Genomic DNA, 19,407 nt, shown 5'->3' on the forward strand with positions numbered 1-19,407 from the left:
ACGATTTTATATCGTTTTATTTTAGCCACCGAGTTCTTGGTATAACCGATGGATTGACTAACATTGGTGGACTTCAATACGGACTCTTCGCTTGCTTGTTTCTAGGATGGGTACTTGTTTATCTGATTATTAGAAAAGGACTACACCAAAGTGGAAAAGTAAGCTTAAAAGGAATTTATCTCATTTATTTTGATCACCGAGATTAGTACTTGAAATAAATAAACAAACTCTATCTGTTTCACAAATTTTGTATTAGGTACGTATCTGTCTAACAGTATATAAAATCTGTGGAAAATTTGCTTTATTATATTATACAGGTTGGCCAAATGAAAACGAAACAGAGCCATATTCAGGAACTGCGTCAACATTGTAGAAAAACGCTCAGACCCTTCGATTTTAGATTAAAGGGGGACATTCTTTGCTGGTATTTTTGACTCCGCCACTTTCACCCCCAAGCAAGGGTAAGCATCACCTCAAAATATTTAAATGGCATTGGGGGTTGAGTAATATTTCTTTTGAAAGCTCTTACAATTCTCTTTACAACAAACTTTAAATTTTATAATTCCGCCCAATACTTATTAAGAATTTTGATTTTAAAGTTGAAACTTATGTACAAACAATTAGTAACGGTAAAAACGTCAGTCATTCGAGTTAAGTACGCCAATGGTATAAATTTAGTATTTCTTGCGTTACATTGGTTATTGGCGATTTGTTATCACTTTCGTAAAAAAAAACACAATTGTAAAAAACAGAAATGAATGCTATACACGCAATGAACGTAAAATTAGTGGATTCCAAATTATTTTCTATTATTATTTGGAAGCGTTGGTAGGTAGTTTATTTAATTGTGTTTTTGAAAATTAAACACTATGGTTTATTCCATTGCGGAAAGGGTAGATATCATTTCGCTTTACTTTATGAACAATAAATGTGCGAATAGAACAGCTCAGCTTTTTAATGAACAACATCAAGATCGACATGCCAGGAGGTAGAATGTTCTAGAGTTAATAAAAGAATTTCAAGACACATGGAACGTAGCCAATAAAAAACGAGAAATTGAAAAACCTGAAGCTGCAGTTTTGGGACAAGTTTTTGATCCTACATTAAGTACGAAGCAGCTGGCATCTGTGTCTGGGATCAATCGGACTAGCATACAAACCATTTTGAAGAAGAATAAATTCCATCCATACAACATACATTTAGTCCAGGAACTTCATGAGGATAATTATGACCGCCGTTTGCAATTTTGCGAAATAATCAGTGAGCGAGCAGGGAACGATCCACAGTTCCTTTTTAACATCTGTTTTTCTGATGAATGCAGTTTTTTCTTGAACGGGGCGGTAAATCGTCACAATTGCCGCTATTGGTCCGATTCAAACCCAAGAGTTTTTCACGAGGTGCATACACAGCAACCGGAAAAATTAAATGTATCGGCTGGAATTTTCGATGACCGGCTGGTGGGTCCTTTTTTTCTACCTGGTAATTTGACTGGCCAAATGTATTTGCAATTACTGGAAGACGCTATTGACCCTGCCTTGACTGATATTATTGAAAATGTTCCAGAGTACGATGAAGATCATCTGATTTTTCAACAGGACGGTGCTCTTCAGCATTATGCGTTAATTGTCCGTCAGTATTTGGACCAACGTTTTCTACGGAATTGGATTGGGAGAAGACGCAGCATTGAGTGGCCTCCACGATCACCGGATTTATCGCCCCTTGATTTCTTTTTGTGGGGATACTTAAAAAGTAAAATCTATAAAACACAACCAGCGTCGCTGGAATATTTGCGTCAATGAATCGTCGACGAATGCCGTCGAATCACTCCGGAAATGCTTCGGAATGTGCGGAACGTTTCGAACAAAATATTTATTCTTGTATGGAAGTGGACGGTCATCAGTTTGAACATTTAATCAACTAAGTAGTAAGTAAGCAACTGAACATAATTTAAATTTTAAAATGTAATTTTTTTTAAAGTATTGGGCGGAATTATAAAATTTAAAGTCTGTTGTAAAGAGAATTGTAAGAGCTTTCAAAACATATATTACTCAACTCCCAATGCCATTTAAATATTTTGTGGTGATTCTTACCCTTGCTTGGGGGTGAAAGTGGCGGAGTCAAAAGTACCAGCAAAGAATATCCCTCTTTAATCTAAAATCTACGGGTCTGAGCGTTTTTCTACAATCTTGACGCGGTTCCTGAAAATGGCTCTGTTTCGTTTTCATTTGGCCACCCTGTATATCTGTCTACAAAAAGAGGACTGTATTATGTTAAAATGTAAATTAAAGAGAAAATAGGGTGAGTTTATATCCAATACTTATCTCTCGCTATACCTGGATGGAAAAATAATAAAGCGATATCCAAAAACAAGCAACAAACTTCACTTAAAGGGTATATGAATAAATACATCTGGGCAACTTTGGTGTTTTTGCTCTTTAAAAACAAAAATATTTGGTAAAATATTGGCGTTGTTTATCTAAGGATTCTTCCTTTGAAGTTGCTATGCAATTCAACTGCTTTCAAATTCAAGCTTCCAATTCGGTTTTTATATACGCTGGGTTAATTAAAATTAAAAAGTGATGCGGTTTTCAGTAGTCCTTTTGATATTCGCTTGTATGACCAAGAAGAGTGAAAAATCCATAAAGAGAAAATATATGAGCATAAAAAGATTTCCTTCCTGAGTTTTAAACATATTTAAAGTTAATAAATTCAGTGCTAGCTTTTGATTTTAGAGTGTTTTCCACATTTCCATATATGAATCAGTATATTTTTTAACATATACGTATTTCAATCATTCAGAGAAAACTAAAATTTGCAATTTCACAACAGTTTTATTTTAAATCGATTTTAGCACAAATATAATGCGTTCTAATCTACAGTGTATCTCGCTTTGACAAGCACCATTAGAATTTTAATACATGAATTAATATTCAGTCTTTTTTCTCTCGGTTGCGCCTCGTCTAATAAATAACAGCCGCCGCATTAAATCTTGTACTTTACTGCCTTGTTAAACAAATAACTATTATTATACTAAAATATTTGCTTTCTAACATTCTTCCTTCAGTTTAAAGCTACTGAAACTTATTAATCATAGTTTATTGTGAGCAATATTGACGCAACTAAATGATGGTGACAAGAAGTAAGCAGTATTCTGTATTATAGATCATATGGTTCACGGCACTATCACCATATGTCATCCTTGCCGTTATGGTGGTGAGAGCTGTCACTCTGGAAGGGGCGGGCAGCGGTCTGCTGTGCTACATAACTCCGCGTTGGGATGCGTTGTTGACCCCCGGTCCATGGATGGATGGAGCCTCCCAGATATTCTTCGCTTACAGTATCGGTTGTGGAGCTCTTCCCGCTATGGGATCCTACAACAAGTTCCACCACAATGCTTATAAGTAAGTTTAATTAGGTTGTTGAACGTTAATATTGTCTACATAATGTTGCTGGTAGTCTTGATTAGTAGTAGGGATCAAAGATTAAAGAAAGGGAAGATTTGTCGATTCAACAGAAGATTATTAAGATCTAAGGTACCAGAGGGACCAACAGAAGATGTTATGAAACCTGGAAATTTCAATTTTCAGATGTTTTAAGCATTTAGGTACATGATAGATGTGCAGAAAAAGTCAAATGAGATACTATGAGAGACGAACTCTTCAAATCATATCATTGTAATCCAAAAAAAAAAACATTTCAAAACCTACGAAATTACATTGGGGTTTCCTCAGGGTTCGAACTTGGGCCCACTACTATTCCTTCTATTCATTAACGACCTTGACGGTATGTAAAATTGGCTGTTGTATGTTGATGGCTTTAAAATATATACTTTAGGGTAGCCCAAAAAAACGAATATTTTTTTTCGTCTAATGTTAGTTTATCATGTTTTAAAAAAACAGCTCAAAAAAAATTTTTTTTGAGGTCGCTCAAGATTTTTAAAAATTTCCAAAATTGTAAAAAATTGATTTTATAAAAAAAATTTTTTTTCTCGTTCTTTTATCATTTTCTAGGTTGAAAAAAACCTTGATTCTGAAAATTTCAAATCGATATTTTAATTTCTAAAGGTTACTCATAATAGGCCCATTCAGTGATATTTAATTTTATACTTTTTCTTTCATTTTCTGATAGTATTTAACCACCTAATTATATCTAAAAAAAATTAGGTCAATAGGATTAATAATAAGTGATATATTTAATTCTGAATTTGTAAGACCCGTAAAAAGGTCAACACTGCGAGAGAACAGCTAATGACGTCACAATACCGGCCACTCGGCGATCAAGTCCCGAGCAGTCGGAGAGATGTGTAGATATTTGCTATACTTTTACCTATATTATATACCTATATTTTTAAGTGTATAAATAGAGAGTGTATAAGAGATATACATCAAATCTTGTTGAAATGCATTTTTCACAAAACATATTTATTATAAACATAGAATGTCTTGGAATATCTAAATACATTTTCGGATATTTCTCAATGACGTAAATGGTTCGCTTTTCTACATTTTCTGTTGCTTTCAATTTTTGTACAAATGTACCCAACGTACTAGACTCGGTACTTGTGGATGTATGCGACGACCTGTATGTGCGAGCAACTCAGAACCACCCTCGTTTTTCTTTGGTTGCCCGTCTAGGGGGTTGTAAAATATTATTATTTAAATAAATTGCTTATAGGTGCCTCTCGCAACGTATTTCGAAATTTTTGTGGACGGGAACGTTTAGATGGGGTAGATTTTTTTTTCGACATAAATTTGAAAATTCTGCTCTAAATGTTGAAATAATAATATTTACAAAACCCTAGACGGGCAACCAAAGAAAAACGAGAGTGGTTCTTAACTGCTTATAGGTCCCTCTCGCTGACGTATTTCGAATTTTTTGTGAACACGAACATTTAGATAGGGTAGAATTTTTTTCCGGCATAAAGTTGAAAATTGTGTTCTAAATGTTCAAATAATAATATTTTACAACCCCCTAGACGTGCAACCAAAGAAAAACGAAGGTGGTATTGAGTTGCATACCGTGGCTGGGGAAACCGTGGATAACATCACACAAACTTTTCATTTTTCGGTAATGAAATAAATATTTTATTCGGAGTCGATCCTGAGGTACTTTTGCAGCCTGGAACTATTCAATATTTGTACAATCCTCGGTTTCGACCCATTTAGACATAAAAACAATGATTAACGAAACTGCCAAGCGAACCACACACCGTATGTATTAACACAGAATGGGATGAGAGCGAGCGGAGTGTTCTGCTAGTCGCCCGTACCGGTATTATGACGTCAGCAATGGTTGCTCAACGTTTTTCCGCGCTCTGTTTTCATTAATTTATTTCACACATTTCTCGTTGAAACAAAAAATTGATTTTTGGCATACTAACTAATTAAAGGGTAAACTTTTGAAATATGCAATAAAAAAATTTTACTGAATGGGCCTATTATTTTAATTTTCAAAGTTGTGTACTTACCTGTTTTCGAGCGACCTCTAAAAATAAATATCAACGAACTAATATTTTTTTTTATTGAATTTGATGAATAAAAGAATAGAAATAAATCACGAGACACTTAAAAAATTTCTCGAGGCAAAATTTACTACCGCAGTGTGAGTATCAAATATTTATAATTTTTTTATTTTTTAAAATTTAAGTGTCTCGTTATTTATTTCTATTCTTTTGTTCATCAAATTCAATAAAAAAAATATTAGTTCGTTGGTATTTATTTTTTAGAGGTCGCTCAAACTTTGAAAATTAAAATAATTATGACCTTTAGTAATTAAAATATCGATTTGAAATTTTCAGATTCGAGATTTTTTTCGACCTAGAAAATGATAAAATAACGAGAAAAAAATTAAAAATAAATTCAATTTGTGACGATTTTGGAAATTTTTAAAAATCTTGAGCGACCTTTAAAAACATTTTTTGAGCTGAATTTGTGAGGGGGCTCTTAAAACATGATAGACTAACATATTTTCACAAGAGACACGAAAAAAAAAATCGTTTTTTTTTTGGTCCACCCTAATATACTTATATACTTTCAGTCAGCCAGGACCACAATCTTCAGAAAGAACCCAATAATCTTGTAACTTAACATAAATGTGAATAAGTGCAAAACAATCACTTATACCCGAAAACCTGCTGTTCTATACGATTACCATATTAATTCGCAAACAATCATAGTTCTATTAAAGTTTTGGTGGTTATTTTTAACAGCATATTAAGCCTTTCACAGTGTATTGATTGTATTGTTAAGGCAGCTTCGAAGGTTTTGGGATATATAATTAGAAATAGTAAATAACTCAAAGACTTAAAAAATCATTATATTGTCGTTTGATCCAAGCTTGAATTGTGCTCTTTAATTTGGGATCGATATTATACCTATTACATTAGAAAGTCTATTTAGGTTTTTTTTATTTAGATTTTTCTTTCGAAAACGGGGTTATTCACAATTTTGCATACGGCTTTTAATTTTTGTAAAATTGGTCGCTACATCAACAATTTCTATTTAATGATTCCATGAAATATATTAGTATAATTTAAAAAATCAGCGTCTAATGAGAATAAATAAACTTGCAACATGTGGTATAGTCTTTCCAAAGTCAGTTGAACATGTATAAAAACACCTAGCAATAAAATTTAACAAGTTTCATAGGCGTCCCTAAAATAGTTTTCTGCTAAAAGTAAAAAATTGTAATATTTTTTTTAATTATTTATGTCCTCAAACAATTTTATTATATTGATGCTAAATTTCGTGCCATGTTGTAATAGCATTAGTATACAAATTATCTCTCTTATTTCTCCCTCTCGCAATTGTAATATGAATGATTAATAGAAGGTGCCTATAATAAATTAATATACCTGAATCACACCAAATTCCGCGTTGCTGCACTGCACTGCGAGACCATTTGTCGATAACCGAATTTATGGCCAGGTCGCCCAGTGCGGCTGTGTTTGTGCCGCGTGACTGTCATTAATTTTAAAGGAAGATAAGGAGAAAATGAGTAGAATACGAATACGGGATTAAAAAAATTTTAAAATGCTTATTTATGCTGAAAAAAATATTTTCAAATCAATGTTGTAAACCTTTTTCCGGACCTACCCTGACCGCTGGCGGCATTGAGACATTCACGGCTCCCAAGTCAACTCGATATCGGCCTGAAGCGACATTGCCAAATTTAAACATTTTCCTAGTATTAGACATTATAAACAAACGGTTGATTGACTATTTTAGAATCTTATATTTTTTCTTGCTCACTTCAGCCAATAATAATTTAAAATGTTAAAATATGTAATGAGTGATATAAATTATTTTTTAAAAATATGCAATTAACATATTAAATTGCCATTGTTGATCGGCGAGGACCTCGATTCATGACCATGCTTTGCCAAACAAAAACAGTTTCCTCGTAACATTCTCCAGACTTTTGCTTGGGGATGTCCCCAATCGCCTTGAAATGGTTCTTGTCGAAATAATAGGAGGCTTATAAACTAAATCTAAAACAGCTTCTATCACATTCAAGTCATTTTACGGATGCCCTAAAAGTTCTCGTCGCAGAATTGGAGGCCAGGTATCGTGAAGATGTTTAAAAACTCGCACGGAGGTTCCCGGATTGGGAGTATGTTGTCTGTGAAGAAAACGCCTGCGATATTCTGCTGCAGCGGCATTTCGTAAATATTCTCCATATAAAACCACCATTTCCGCGTATTCAAAATTCGCAAAATTAGCTATTATGACCGACACGCGAAACAATCCGTAATAAACTTAGGGTTACATTGCAGTCTGCATACTTTTCATATCATATAGGGAACTGGTGTAACCACAATGGATTGAATTTTAATATTGATAAGTGTAGCTTCCATAGAAAACGGCGTCCTATTTTGTTCGATTTTAGTATTGATGGTACAATTTTGGAAAGGCTTGATAATGTTTGTCCACATTGATAGGGTGGAGTCCGTTCAAAGGCGGTTTTTAAAGTTTCTAGTATACAGGGTGTTTTTGAATGGAGTTACATAAATGATACCAGTGAATCTACATTTCAAAAGAACACGATCTGCAAAAAATCGCCTTAGTAAAATGTTCACCCCTGAAGAGATATGGGCCATCAAAGTTTCCAAAAAAATTATGAAAATTGGCTGTAATTTGAAAACCGAACGAGGTACAAATAACAAATTTTTTACAGGTTGCTTACTAATATAGATGCGAGTTTTCAACTATTTTTCCATAATTTTAACCCCTCGAAAGGGGTTGAAATAACCACCCCTCAAGTCATTTTCTGCCATAACTTTTATATTTCGTAAAAACTCGATATCCAAAAATACGCATTAGATAAACTGGTTCTTTTAGAAACTTTTACCTCTCTAGCAATTTTCCTTTAAAACTTTTCGTTTATTAATAAAAAAATAAAATGTATTACCATTCACCCCTCAACGTATATGATTGCAATCAATCAAAGAAAAACTAAGTGTGCTGCTGTCATGCCAGTTGTCACAATTAACTCTTCTGTAAGTTGTCACTGTTATCAGCTAAATACTTTTTGTGTGTAAATTAACAAGAATTATGCCAAATTTTACTAATGATGAATATATCCGAAGACCCACTGTTCGTACTATTTATCTTGAGGATGCAGTACTTGAAGAGTTTGACGAAAATCGTCAGACTAGTACGAGAAAAACAGCAATGCACTTAAATGTGTCCCATAGTGTTGTTTGGAATATTGTCCAAGATAATTTATTATATCCTTTTCACCATTTATGTGGTTCTGTGGCAACACTTTTCGATTTTTTGTCTTTATTACGCCTGCGCCTTCCGAGTACGTGGTTAAAATTAACGACATTATGACTGAATCGCCCTGTATAGTAAATGTTACATGCGTATACAAATTATAATTCACAAATTAGAATGAATATAATTCATAAATCAGCATAACCACATTTATTATTTGTGCTGTTATTCTTGACACTGGGTATCTTAGAACCTATAATTCCGTAACGATAACGTATTCAACGCCCTCGAGGGCTATAGGGCTTATGGTAGCTTTCGCCAGTACACATATTGAATTTTGTCACTGGGCTTTACGCGTCAAAGGATTTATTAGGGGTCAGCCAGGATTATGCAAAGCGTATGGGACATCTAAATTTCAAATTTACTTAAAACTTTCCGTCAACAGATTTTAACATACGTTATGTTTTGCTAAACCGTTATCAGCAACAGCGTAAAATATGTACTTTTACTTTTATGTTATGCATGAAAGTCGTGAAAAATAAACGTCAACAGAACCTTGCTATAATTTTCTCCAGTCGTTTCAGTCGATCCAGTTCTTTGTGAAAATGAAACACCGTTGTAGATGCACTGTTTAATTAGTTAAGGACCACAAAACCTAACCTGGGAATGTATGAAAGCATGCATAATGCCCTCGTAGAATCACGGAACTAATTTGGCTGGCTTCCTGAGACCCTCCTGTGGTTATTACGTATTAAATATAGCCGCTTAATTATTAAGGATCAAACGGAAATAGTGGAGCAGCTATAGTGCTGACGTAAATTGCATAAAACCGGACGGACCGTTGAGATTCGTCTGCATTAAATCCACTGTTTAATGTTTCATTGCATTCCACAACCGATTAAAATAAATAGATATATTCAATTGGAGAGTAAATTTATTATTCCTTACCTTAAAAGTTTTGAAGTAAAGAGAACAAGAACTTTCAGACAGATCGATTTTTGACGTCGGCGTCCTGTACAACGTATCGTAGACATACCTTCTTCCATATCTCGAAAATGATACGCATATATTTGTTCTGCAGGTGCAGCATTTTGTCTACATTCAGCGTATATTAGAAGCATATCCATCAATTTACGATTACTGCAATTGTGTGGCATTGCAGTAAAACTAATCACTAACAACAATAATACTTAGATACTATCAATTTACCTGCCCTAGACATATAAACTAGGCGGTATCTGTTTTGGTTTGGGTGAATCGTATCTCCACGGAGATTTTTGGCTTTTTGGCTTTCAAATATCACTAGAAATGAAAATTTTTTTATGCGCATTAAAAAAAACGTGAGCATAACTTTTGGCGGCACAATATGTTTAAAAAAATCGAAAAATATTTTTCTTCCTATTTAATTATGTATCTTTTCAAGAGTTGATTTTAGGCGAAAATGGAAGAGGCAAAAAATGTTTGTAAATAATTTTTTTACAAAATATGACTAGTTACAAATCGAATAAATCATGATTATTATTATAAAATTCTAATTGTTTATAAGTACAAAAATTCGACCAATGTTTAAACAAGCACCAGAGCTCTCCTAATTGATGGATTCGAATTTTTCAAAAAACGTTTGAAAGCCTGAGAGCCCTTCTATATGTGATTAAAATTTCAAGTATCTAGGTGCTCTGGTTTTTGTTGTGCACAATATTGAAAATTTACAAATCTTTTTTCAAAATTTGGATTGCTAAATTATTATGCAAAATCTATCAAACCGATTTTGATGAAATTTGGTGTGATGATTCTACATAACATGAAGTTTTCTTGAGCCAAATATGAAGGTCCTATACCCAATTTAAAGACCCCAAAAAAAATCCCTAAAAATTATTGTTTTTTAACCCCATTTTTGGCGATTTTTTCGATTTTTACAATAATAATCATGATTCATTCTATTTGTAACTAGTTATATTTTGTAGAAAAAATAATTACAAACATTTTTTTACTTTTCCATTTTCGCCTGAAATCAACTCGTGAAAAGATACATAATTAAATAGGAAGAAAAATATGACATTTTTCGAATTTTTTAAAAATATTATGCCGCCAAAAGTTAAGCCCACGTTTTTTTTATGCGCATAGAAAAATTTTAATTTCTAGTGATGTTTGAAAGCCAAAAAGCCAAAAATCTTCGTGGATATACGATTCACCCAAATATGGACTTTTTGAAACAGATACCGTCTGGACTAATATCAGTCATTAAAACGTCGTCTACGAGCGCAAAGAAAATTCCGTTTAGGCATTACTTCAATTTTAAAGACATGAAATTCAGACATTCTTGTTAAAATTAGGCTCTGTTTCGAAATCCGCCATCGTCTTTTTCCTTAAGGAAACATCGAAGACCCCCGAAAATTGTCATTTGGTATTACTGCTGCTCTCGTGTTTTGGTTGTGTGGGTTTGTATTAAGATATAATAAGCTAAAGAGATGAGACAGTGGTTATTATTCTGAGCCGTAAGGCAGATTTTCTCTCATACGTACCTCCTTGAAGTTTAGGGTTACATTATGCCGTGAAATTAATTTAGTATTCTAATAGTTTCAGATAGGCTTATACTATATCTATACAATGTAGGCGAACACTCAGAAAATCACTCATGTTTAACGATATTTGTACAAGGTGTCAAAAATATGTATATGTATTTACTTAACTAGAATGAAATTACAATAAATGTTCAAACCGATGACATTCAGCAATGATACAAAGAGAAAGTCGGGCAGTAAATTCTTCTCAAACGTTCTCTAGAACTTCAAAGGTTATTTGTGCAATTTCCGTTCTGATCCGCTCTTTTAACTCTTTTAAACTATTTGGTCGACTTTGATAAACTTTGGTCTTCAAGTATCCCCATAAAAAGAAGTCTAGAGGAGTCAGATCTGGAGACCTTAGTGCCCATTTGATCGATCCTCTCCTCCCTATCCGCCTACCACGGAAAACGTTATTTCAGTAAGTTCCTGTTTGTATTTAAAAAAGTCGTCGATTATGTCATTACGTCAACACTGGTAACGTAATAACTCTTAAATGTATATTCTAAATTAAATTTTTTTTTCAAAAGTCAATTTTTGAAATAATGACTTTATTCCATACGTTTGCATCATACTGTATATCTATATGAACAATTATGTAATTATTCTACAAGAAGGTAGTGACAGCAGTGATAGTGAACTTCATAGTGAAAATTCAGATAAAGTGACGTTTCTGGTATTCTGCCATTGTATTTTTTTAAATTGCAATTTAATATTTTCTATAATTGTTACACTACATAAAATATCCTTTACAAGTATGTAATCTTTAGTCCTTTGCTATTTGGATAAATCAATATACAGGGTCCGGAAACTAAACCGACAAACGAATATAGCAAATTCTAGGCATGATCGCATATCGTTTTGACATACACCGCCTTAAGCAAAAATGCTTCTTAAAGCAAGCGGGGCTCTTTGAAGATGGCCCTTTAACATTGTTTTTTTAATTGTTCAGATTGCTGTTTATTTAGAACCACCAAACTTAGGTTATGTGTTAACTCTTATACGGACAGACTTTTAATGTGAAAATGATCCTTTAATTGTAACCATAGGCGTCACGTTTGGGAGGGTCAGCTGACATGTTTAACTATATTTTTTTATCTTCGACTTTTTGGTAGTTTTAATATCAAAATCGAAAACTTCAGAGCATTCTAGATTAAAGAAGTACCCTTGTCTTGAGTGTTTTTTGTGTTTTTTTGCACGATAATTACAAAATTACAAATTCTTTGCTAATATTTAGTAGTTGGCTTTGGAAAACCAATACACTTACCATCTATGCAAATGCGAAACTAGCATAAGTCTACTGTACAACTTACAACATTATTCCTCGTTTCAGAGACGCCGTAATAACCTGTGTCGTCAACACCTTGACGTCTCTCTTCGCGGGGGTCGTGACCTTCGCCATATTGGGCCACCTGGCTTTGAAGCAGAACGTGGACGTTAGCGATGTCGTTAACAGTGGGCCAGGACTAGTATTCCTGACGTATCCCGAAGTTGTTTTAAAACTGCCAGGATCGCCGTTCTGGGCGGCCACCTTTTTTATAATGCTCGTGGTAAGAATTTTAAAATAAGGCGCGCTTAGCGAAAATCCGGAGGATTGTGATGTCCATTTCAGCAGTTTTCGTGATCAAAGGAAGAAGTAATCTCTTTGAGAGAAATTATGTTTCCTCTTACTTGTAGATAGAAATAGATCATGTCACAATAACGTTTATAAAAAATGATCCAACATTTCTGTTAACTATTGTCAATTGTATATTTTTATTTGCAGATTAATAAATTTATTGTTAGGTCACAAAATTCACAAAAGATCTTTTAAGAACTACAAGTTTGCAAAATACGTTCTACTTCGTGTTTTGGTAAAACCTTTAGACAGGGCATTTACAAACATGAACTGGATTTTTTAATGATTAATAAGTCATAAGAATCAAAATTATTAAATCTTATTGAGAACCTCTGGAATTGTTGTGGCCGCAGATAGCCCGCCGTCCGCTTTTCCGTCCAGTTTCTTTGTAAAACCAGAGAAGTTGCTCCAATTTAAAGTTAATCAGGTTAAGTAAACCAGTTTTACTTTAGTTTTCATTACAGAAACGTTTGTCTTTTATTGTTTAAGTTTCAAGTAAAATTATTAGTGAAAAATTACACAGCCCCACAAAAAAAAGTGGCAGGTCCGAAAGACAAGACCATGGTATCCATATGGTTTTGGGGTCGCTGAATCCGAATCCGGTGTCCGTTTGACACGATTAGCTCTGGTTTAAGGTCAGTTCAAGGTCAAATGTAGAAAATCAATTGTCAACAAACTAAACCTATGTATCTATACGTTTTTGGAACTGAACTTAAATCAGATCTGATCGAGTCAAACGAACACCGGATTCGGATTCGGCGACCCCAAAAACGGATAGATACATAGGTTTAGTTTGTTGACAATTGAATTTCTACATTTGACCTTGAACTGACCTTAAACTGGAGCTAATCGTGTCAAATGGACACCGAATTCGGATTCAGCTACCCCAAAACCATATGAATACCATGGTCTTGTCTTTCGGACCTGCCACTTTTGTTTTGTGGGGCTGTGTAATATTGGTAGTCATATATTTTTCTGGATCCTTACTTTAAATTGTGATCTTTTTGTGAAGAGTCTCTCTGGGGAGTCTGTCTGTCTATATATGTTAATAAGTGCGAATAAATATACTGAAATGGTCCATCAATACAGTAACAATAAACTCCTGTAAACACAGCCAATCAAGGGATGGAGCCAGAGGTTCAAAAAATGTTTCCTGGTATTATTGTGATTAAAAATAGATAGAATGGTACACAAGTAAACATATTTTAAAAAACGGCGGAAAAATATGTCTTATGAAAAGAAATAAATTGGCTGGTAAATCAGTATTATGTTTAGCCTTTATCAATCTTATACCATTTAATTTAGCTATAGCCTCTTACGATACCAAAAAACTACGCTCCTAACATTAACCGTAAAATCCCGCTTGTAACATTTCGTTTTCATATTAAAATCCTCTCATCCTGATATTCTTTCCCGAGTGAATATATTTAAGCTGGAAGGTTGTCTCATCCGCTATAAAATTTTTACTTCACCTTTGAATGGAAAGGTAATGTTGCATAAAACAAAGGCAGACTGGAACGGAAAATAGAATTTTCTAATATAATTTTTATAGGGGTCGCGTATAAAAAATGTGATTCTGGTTTATATCTTTGGCGATAAAGAGTCCTGTTTATAACCTTAGGTAATAAATTATTAAGGGACGTCTGGGTGTGGATGAAGGCGTATTATTTTAGTGTTGGATTGATTATGATTATCGAGATTATGTCTTTAACAGAAACTGCGCAAATCAACATGAAAAAAGGCTTATAGAAAGTTATTGTATCCGTCGTGTTGTTTGAAAAATTGTCACAAATGAAATGATTAATGACCGTAACAGTGGGGTTTCTATATAGGGTCATTTGGTCAATGACCTCCCACGTAAATATAAGATAATAAGGACAAAATCAATGTTGTACTAGAAATTTGTATTTTTAATGTACCTATAAAGTTTACCCTTATTATACAGGGTGTCCAAATACGACAAAAGATAACCTCAAATTCTTTGGATGTTTTTATGTCGATTTGAGCAAAATCATTTTATACAAAAATGCTTCCTAGGAGCCTTTTGAATATGGCACCTTACAATCAATTTTTTTCAAATATTTTCAAAACGCCTTTAATAAAATTGAAAAAAAATTACACTCATTAATTTTTAGATGCTCAATTGACTCGTGTAAATGTCAATTTTTAATTCGACGAACATCTTCAAATAATTATATTTTATCTTCGACATTTTGATACTTGTTTATTATCGCTATGATGAACCGTTTTAGAAAATAAAAACCGCTTGAACATTTCGTGTTGCATTGCAATAAAAGTTGGTTTTGGAGGTCTAGCAAAAAAATATGATTTTTATGTTAAATCAACCTTTCCTTTTTTGAAATTATAAGTTTTCTTTTTCCATGAACCTCCACATACGTATTTTTTTACAATTTAATAAAGCTTTCACAAATGGTTAGACAACACCTGTTAGCTACAATTTACATTTTTGTATTTGTGGTAGAAAGTGATAGGGTGTTCCCTATTACACACGCCAAACTTTAAATGAAAAATATCACGTTCATTTAGGTACCTACCTCTCAAAATGTTTGATGTAGATTGATACAAGGATAATTAATTATGGGTAAAAATTTGATATATTGATATACAAATTTGTTGAGAAGTAACGAAGATGCTGGGGGATACTAGCACTAGGAAATACATAAAATTGGATTATGTATTTAATTTTTTGAAAATATTCGTTCCCCCCAGAAAAAAATATACTTATAGGAATATTTTGTTAGAAATATAATATTAAATACAATATAGCCATCAGAAGATAAAAAAATCATTGGTACCGTAATTTTAAATGTTAGAGGGTTATTCTTCAAAAAATTCCGAAGGGTTCAGAAAATGTTTGTATATAATTTCTAACAGAAACAACGTATAAAGTGTTTTTTTTTCTGGAATTTTGGAGCTGTTTCGGATTTATTCAACCATGTCGAAGGCTTATATTACATTTAAAAGAATAATTACTCGTAAATCGATAGCTTTTTGCATGCATTTATACAGTTTCTAAAATATTCTCAGTGGCGTCGAAATTATGGAGCTTTTAGTGACGGTATCTCCTAGCATCTCCGCTACTGGTTGATAGATTCGTATATCAACTCAGTAATTAATTGATATATATTTTAAGAAATGTTTGATTTGAATGTTATAAGTTAATGAATACGAGCTGTCAAATAGCATTGTTTAATATCCGAAAATGCATTTGAGCCTCCGATTGAACTTTTTTCGAAATTTTCATTGTTAGACAGTCATTTGACAGTCTAAAATTAAAATAGTTATTTATGTATCAAAGGAGATACAGGGTTGATTATGTCCTCAAGCGACAGGTTGAGACAGGTTGCGACAGGTTACGACAGGTTGCGACAAGTCGCCTAAGGCGTAATCATTCTAGTATCTCCTGTGGTGCATACAACGTTTTATTTTTTACTTAGACATCTGATTTTATATTAATCTTAAATTTAATAATTAAGTGTAAATGGGAATCAAACAGTTTTTCAGTACAATATAAACGATGAATCTATAACACCCGCAATTGTCGATTTTGATAGTTTTATGTTTGATTCTGAGGAGATATATTGAAAAGGCAGAATCGATAATATTCCAGCAATAGTTGCTGCTAGAGCCAATAAGGCCAATGAAGAAAAGACATGGAAAATGGAAGAATTATACTGTAGCATCAGGATATGTAGAAGATAGCATAACGTCCAATAATAAAATATCTCGTTTAATAGCATTAGTGCAAAGAATTTGTAATGACAATTTTTCTGATTGATTGTGAAGGAGAATAAACAACATTTATTCGATGGCAGAGAAAATTTGAGTAGTTTTTCTGGTGTTACTGTTAAAGGTTCCTTCTCAAATTGTACTTTCGTTTTTAAAGACGGTTGTAAATGATTTTTGTTATTAATTTAAAGCAAAGTATTGTTATATATCAAATAGTAATGTTAATAAACTTTGTACTTTGTACTTTCATTTGTCTGCTTCATTTATACATAGCACTTTTATTATTCAACCCTTGCAGAAAAGAAGGGTACAAAAAGGGTCAAAATGTGTGCCATAATATTTAGGTTAAAAATAAATAAATGTTTAATTTCTCGTCAAACATTACCAATATGTTTTTCAATTTTCAAGATATACTTTGCAGTTACCTAGTCGCTAAGCCTGTATCAGATGCGGTTGAAGTAAAATCTACAATGTTAAATACACGTAGTATAAAATCCATTCACGTTCTGTTCATTGTTTGTAGATCCTGGGAATCGACAGTGAATTTTGTTTGGTGGAAGCGTTCATAACGGGGCTGCTAGACAACTGGTCCCAACATTTACGCCCGTACAGAAACACCTTCACCTTTGTCGTCTGCGTGGTAATGTTCCTGCTGGGTATTCCAATGGTCACACATGTAAGTCTTTGTTAGGTTATTTCGATTGTCTTTAGCATAAGTATACTTTCCCAACAAAACACTACCCTATGTACTTATTTACTCGTATATTTGTGCTAGTTAAAAATTAAATAAATATATCAGGCTCTATTTAATCCATTAAAGCTTAAATAAATATTTACACTTGCTCTCTAATAATCCAAACAATATTTATTTTCTAGAGTTATTTCATACTGTAATGGAAGCTTGTGGGTAAATATATTTTCCTCAGACAGACATATTAATAGATTAAACCGACTTGTGTTATCTTTGTAATTAAATTACGTCCAGCTCTGCCGCTGTGAGGGCCCCGTAGAGGACGAAGTTTTATCTGTACAAATAGCTAGGCTGTTCCATATAAAATAATGCTCACGTGTGAATAGCGCCGAGGTAGGAACTACGATACACATAAATCATGTGCCGTAATGCACTGGGGATTTCAATCTCTGACGAAAAGTGGGACGTTGAAGGCAGTTTTAAGTATTAGAGAATTCACTTCGTTCCCGGGACGAATGGAACGAGAAAGATTCTTCCGTTTTAGAACAACATAATCTTTTTCACGCAGTTGTTACTTAAGGAGGTATATCGGGGTCCGAGGGGAGTGAGGATCGCAGGGGGGTCCTATGCTTTTCTTATGGGACTAAAGCCCGCTGCCAATTTGAAAAAAATAAATTCTATTGAAATTATTTGCGATAAATATTATCTATATAGCAAAGAAATATACTCATATGCACATAGCATACATATTGACTAATTAACAACATAAAAATATCATATTTAAGTAGTTTTAAATTACATTTAATGAACGCATGAAGACTATGTAGATGTGGCAACAGCGCTAATAATTGACTAGCAGTTGTACACACTGCGAACCTACAGACCTCGGACATAGGAGATATTGCGCGTCAAATTCGGGTAAAGATGCGTACGCGTTCAAAAATGTATTGTGTGTAAACTATGTAGAATATATAAATACATATATCGTATTATCCTCGCGCAGATTTGTATCCTTTATTTAAAATCCGTAAATCATGTGAACTGGTAAAACAACGAGAATTATGTTAATTTAGTTCTAAAGAAATGAAATGACACTCGCGCCCATCTCCCGTCAAGTCAAAGAAAATGTTGGATGCAATTTTGAAGGTTCTGTGATAGAAATTACGTTATTACTAATGTTATAAAAGTTTTGCAGCTATAACTAATTTTTTAGATATAAAATTTGCTGAGAAATATTTATGTTCCTTCCTTATTCCATATAAATGCTTTTATCTCAAGTAGATATTACTAATTGTATTAATCAAGTAAAGAAAACTTGTATGTAACCCTAAATAATGCTGGGTAATGAGTACGATGTTTTTATAAACCATTAAATATATTAAAAGGATTTATCAACTGTATTTCTTATTCCAATAAATAGAGGGTAGCCCATCGAAAACGTACCGCAAGGCATTACAGGGTAGTAATGAATTTTTCGGCAAAATCCAAAAACAGGTAAAGTTTGCTTCTGAGGGGGACAACTTTTGGCGCAAAAAGCATAGCAAAATCTTCAACCCCCTAAGTGGGGGTGCCATCCCCCAAATTTTTTTAAATGGGAATGGGGGTCAAGTGGGGGGTCATTAGAAAGGGCTTTTAATTCTCTATACATCGATTCTTACTTTTTGAAAATCGATCCATTATTTTAGAAAATATGCAGCTTTGAATATACGAACAATATTTTTGACGAGAAATGCGAAAATCGATTTAATTTTACTTCAAAACTTACGGTATTAGTCAAGTAAATGCTGAAAATGTTGTCCGCCAACTTGCATACAATGATACAGGTTGTCTTCAAACCGTTGTCGAACATTCTGGAGCACTTGCGGTGTTACTTCGCGACATACATTAATGATTCGTCCTCGCAGATCTTCCAAGGTATCAGGTGGAGTGCTGTAAACTTTGCTTTTAATGTGCCCCCAGAGAAAGAAATCTAAAGGATTTAAGTCGGGTGACCGAGGGGGCCACTCAATTGCACCTCTTCGTCCTATCCAGCGTCCTGGAAACGTCTCATTTAGGTAATTGCGCACATTG

The 19,407-nt window shown here is 33.5% G+C and overlaps 1 protein-coding gene across 1 annotated transcript in view; it reads left to right on the plus strand.

Annotated features, from left to right (window-relative positions):
• LOC108913931 (sodium- and chloride-dependent GABA transporter 1) overlaps positions 1-19,407 on the plus strand; it is a 49,257-nt gene that overhangs the window by 16,365 nt on the left and 13,485 nt on the right. The window contains exons 5-8 of the mRNA XM_018719588.2: positions 26-158; positions 3,163-3,401; positions 12,612-12,828; positions 17,170-17,322. Coding sequence (XP_018575104.1) covers positions 26-158; positions 3,163-3,401; positions 12,612-12,828; positions 17,170-17,322 — 742 coding nt within the window. The remainder of the gene's footprint in view (positions 1-25; positions 159-3,162; positions 3,402-12,611; positions 12,829-17,169; positions 17,323-19,407) is intronic.

This window comes from Anoplophora glabripennis, unplaced genomic scaffold, assembly GCF_000390285.2.
Source record: "Anoplophora glabripennis isolate ALB-LARVAE unplaced genomic scaffold, Agla_2.0 scaffold16, whole genome shotgun sequence".
In the NCBI taxonomy this organism is placed as follows: Eukaryota; Metazoa; Arthropoda; class Insecta; order Coleoptera; family Cerambycidae; genus Anoplophora; species Anoplophora glabripennis.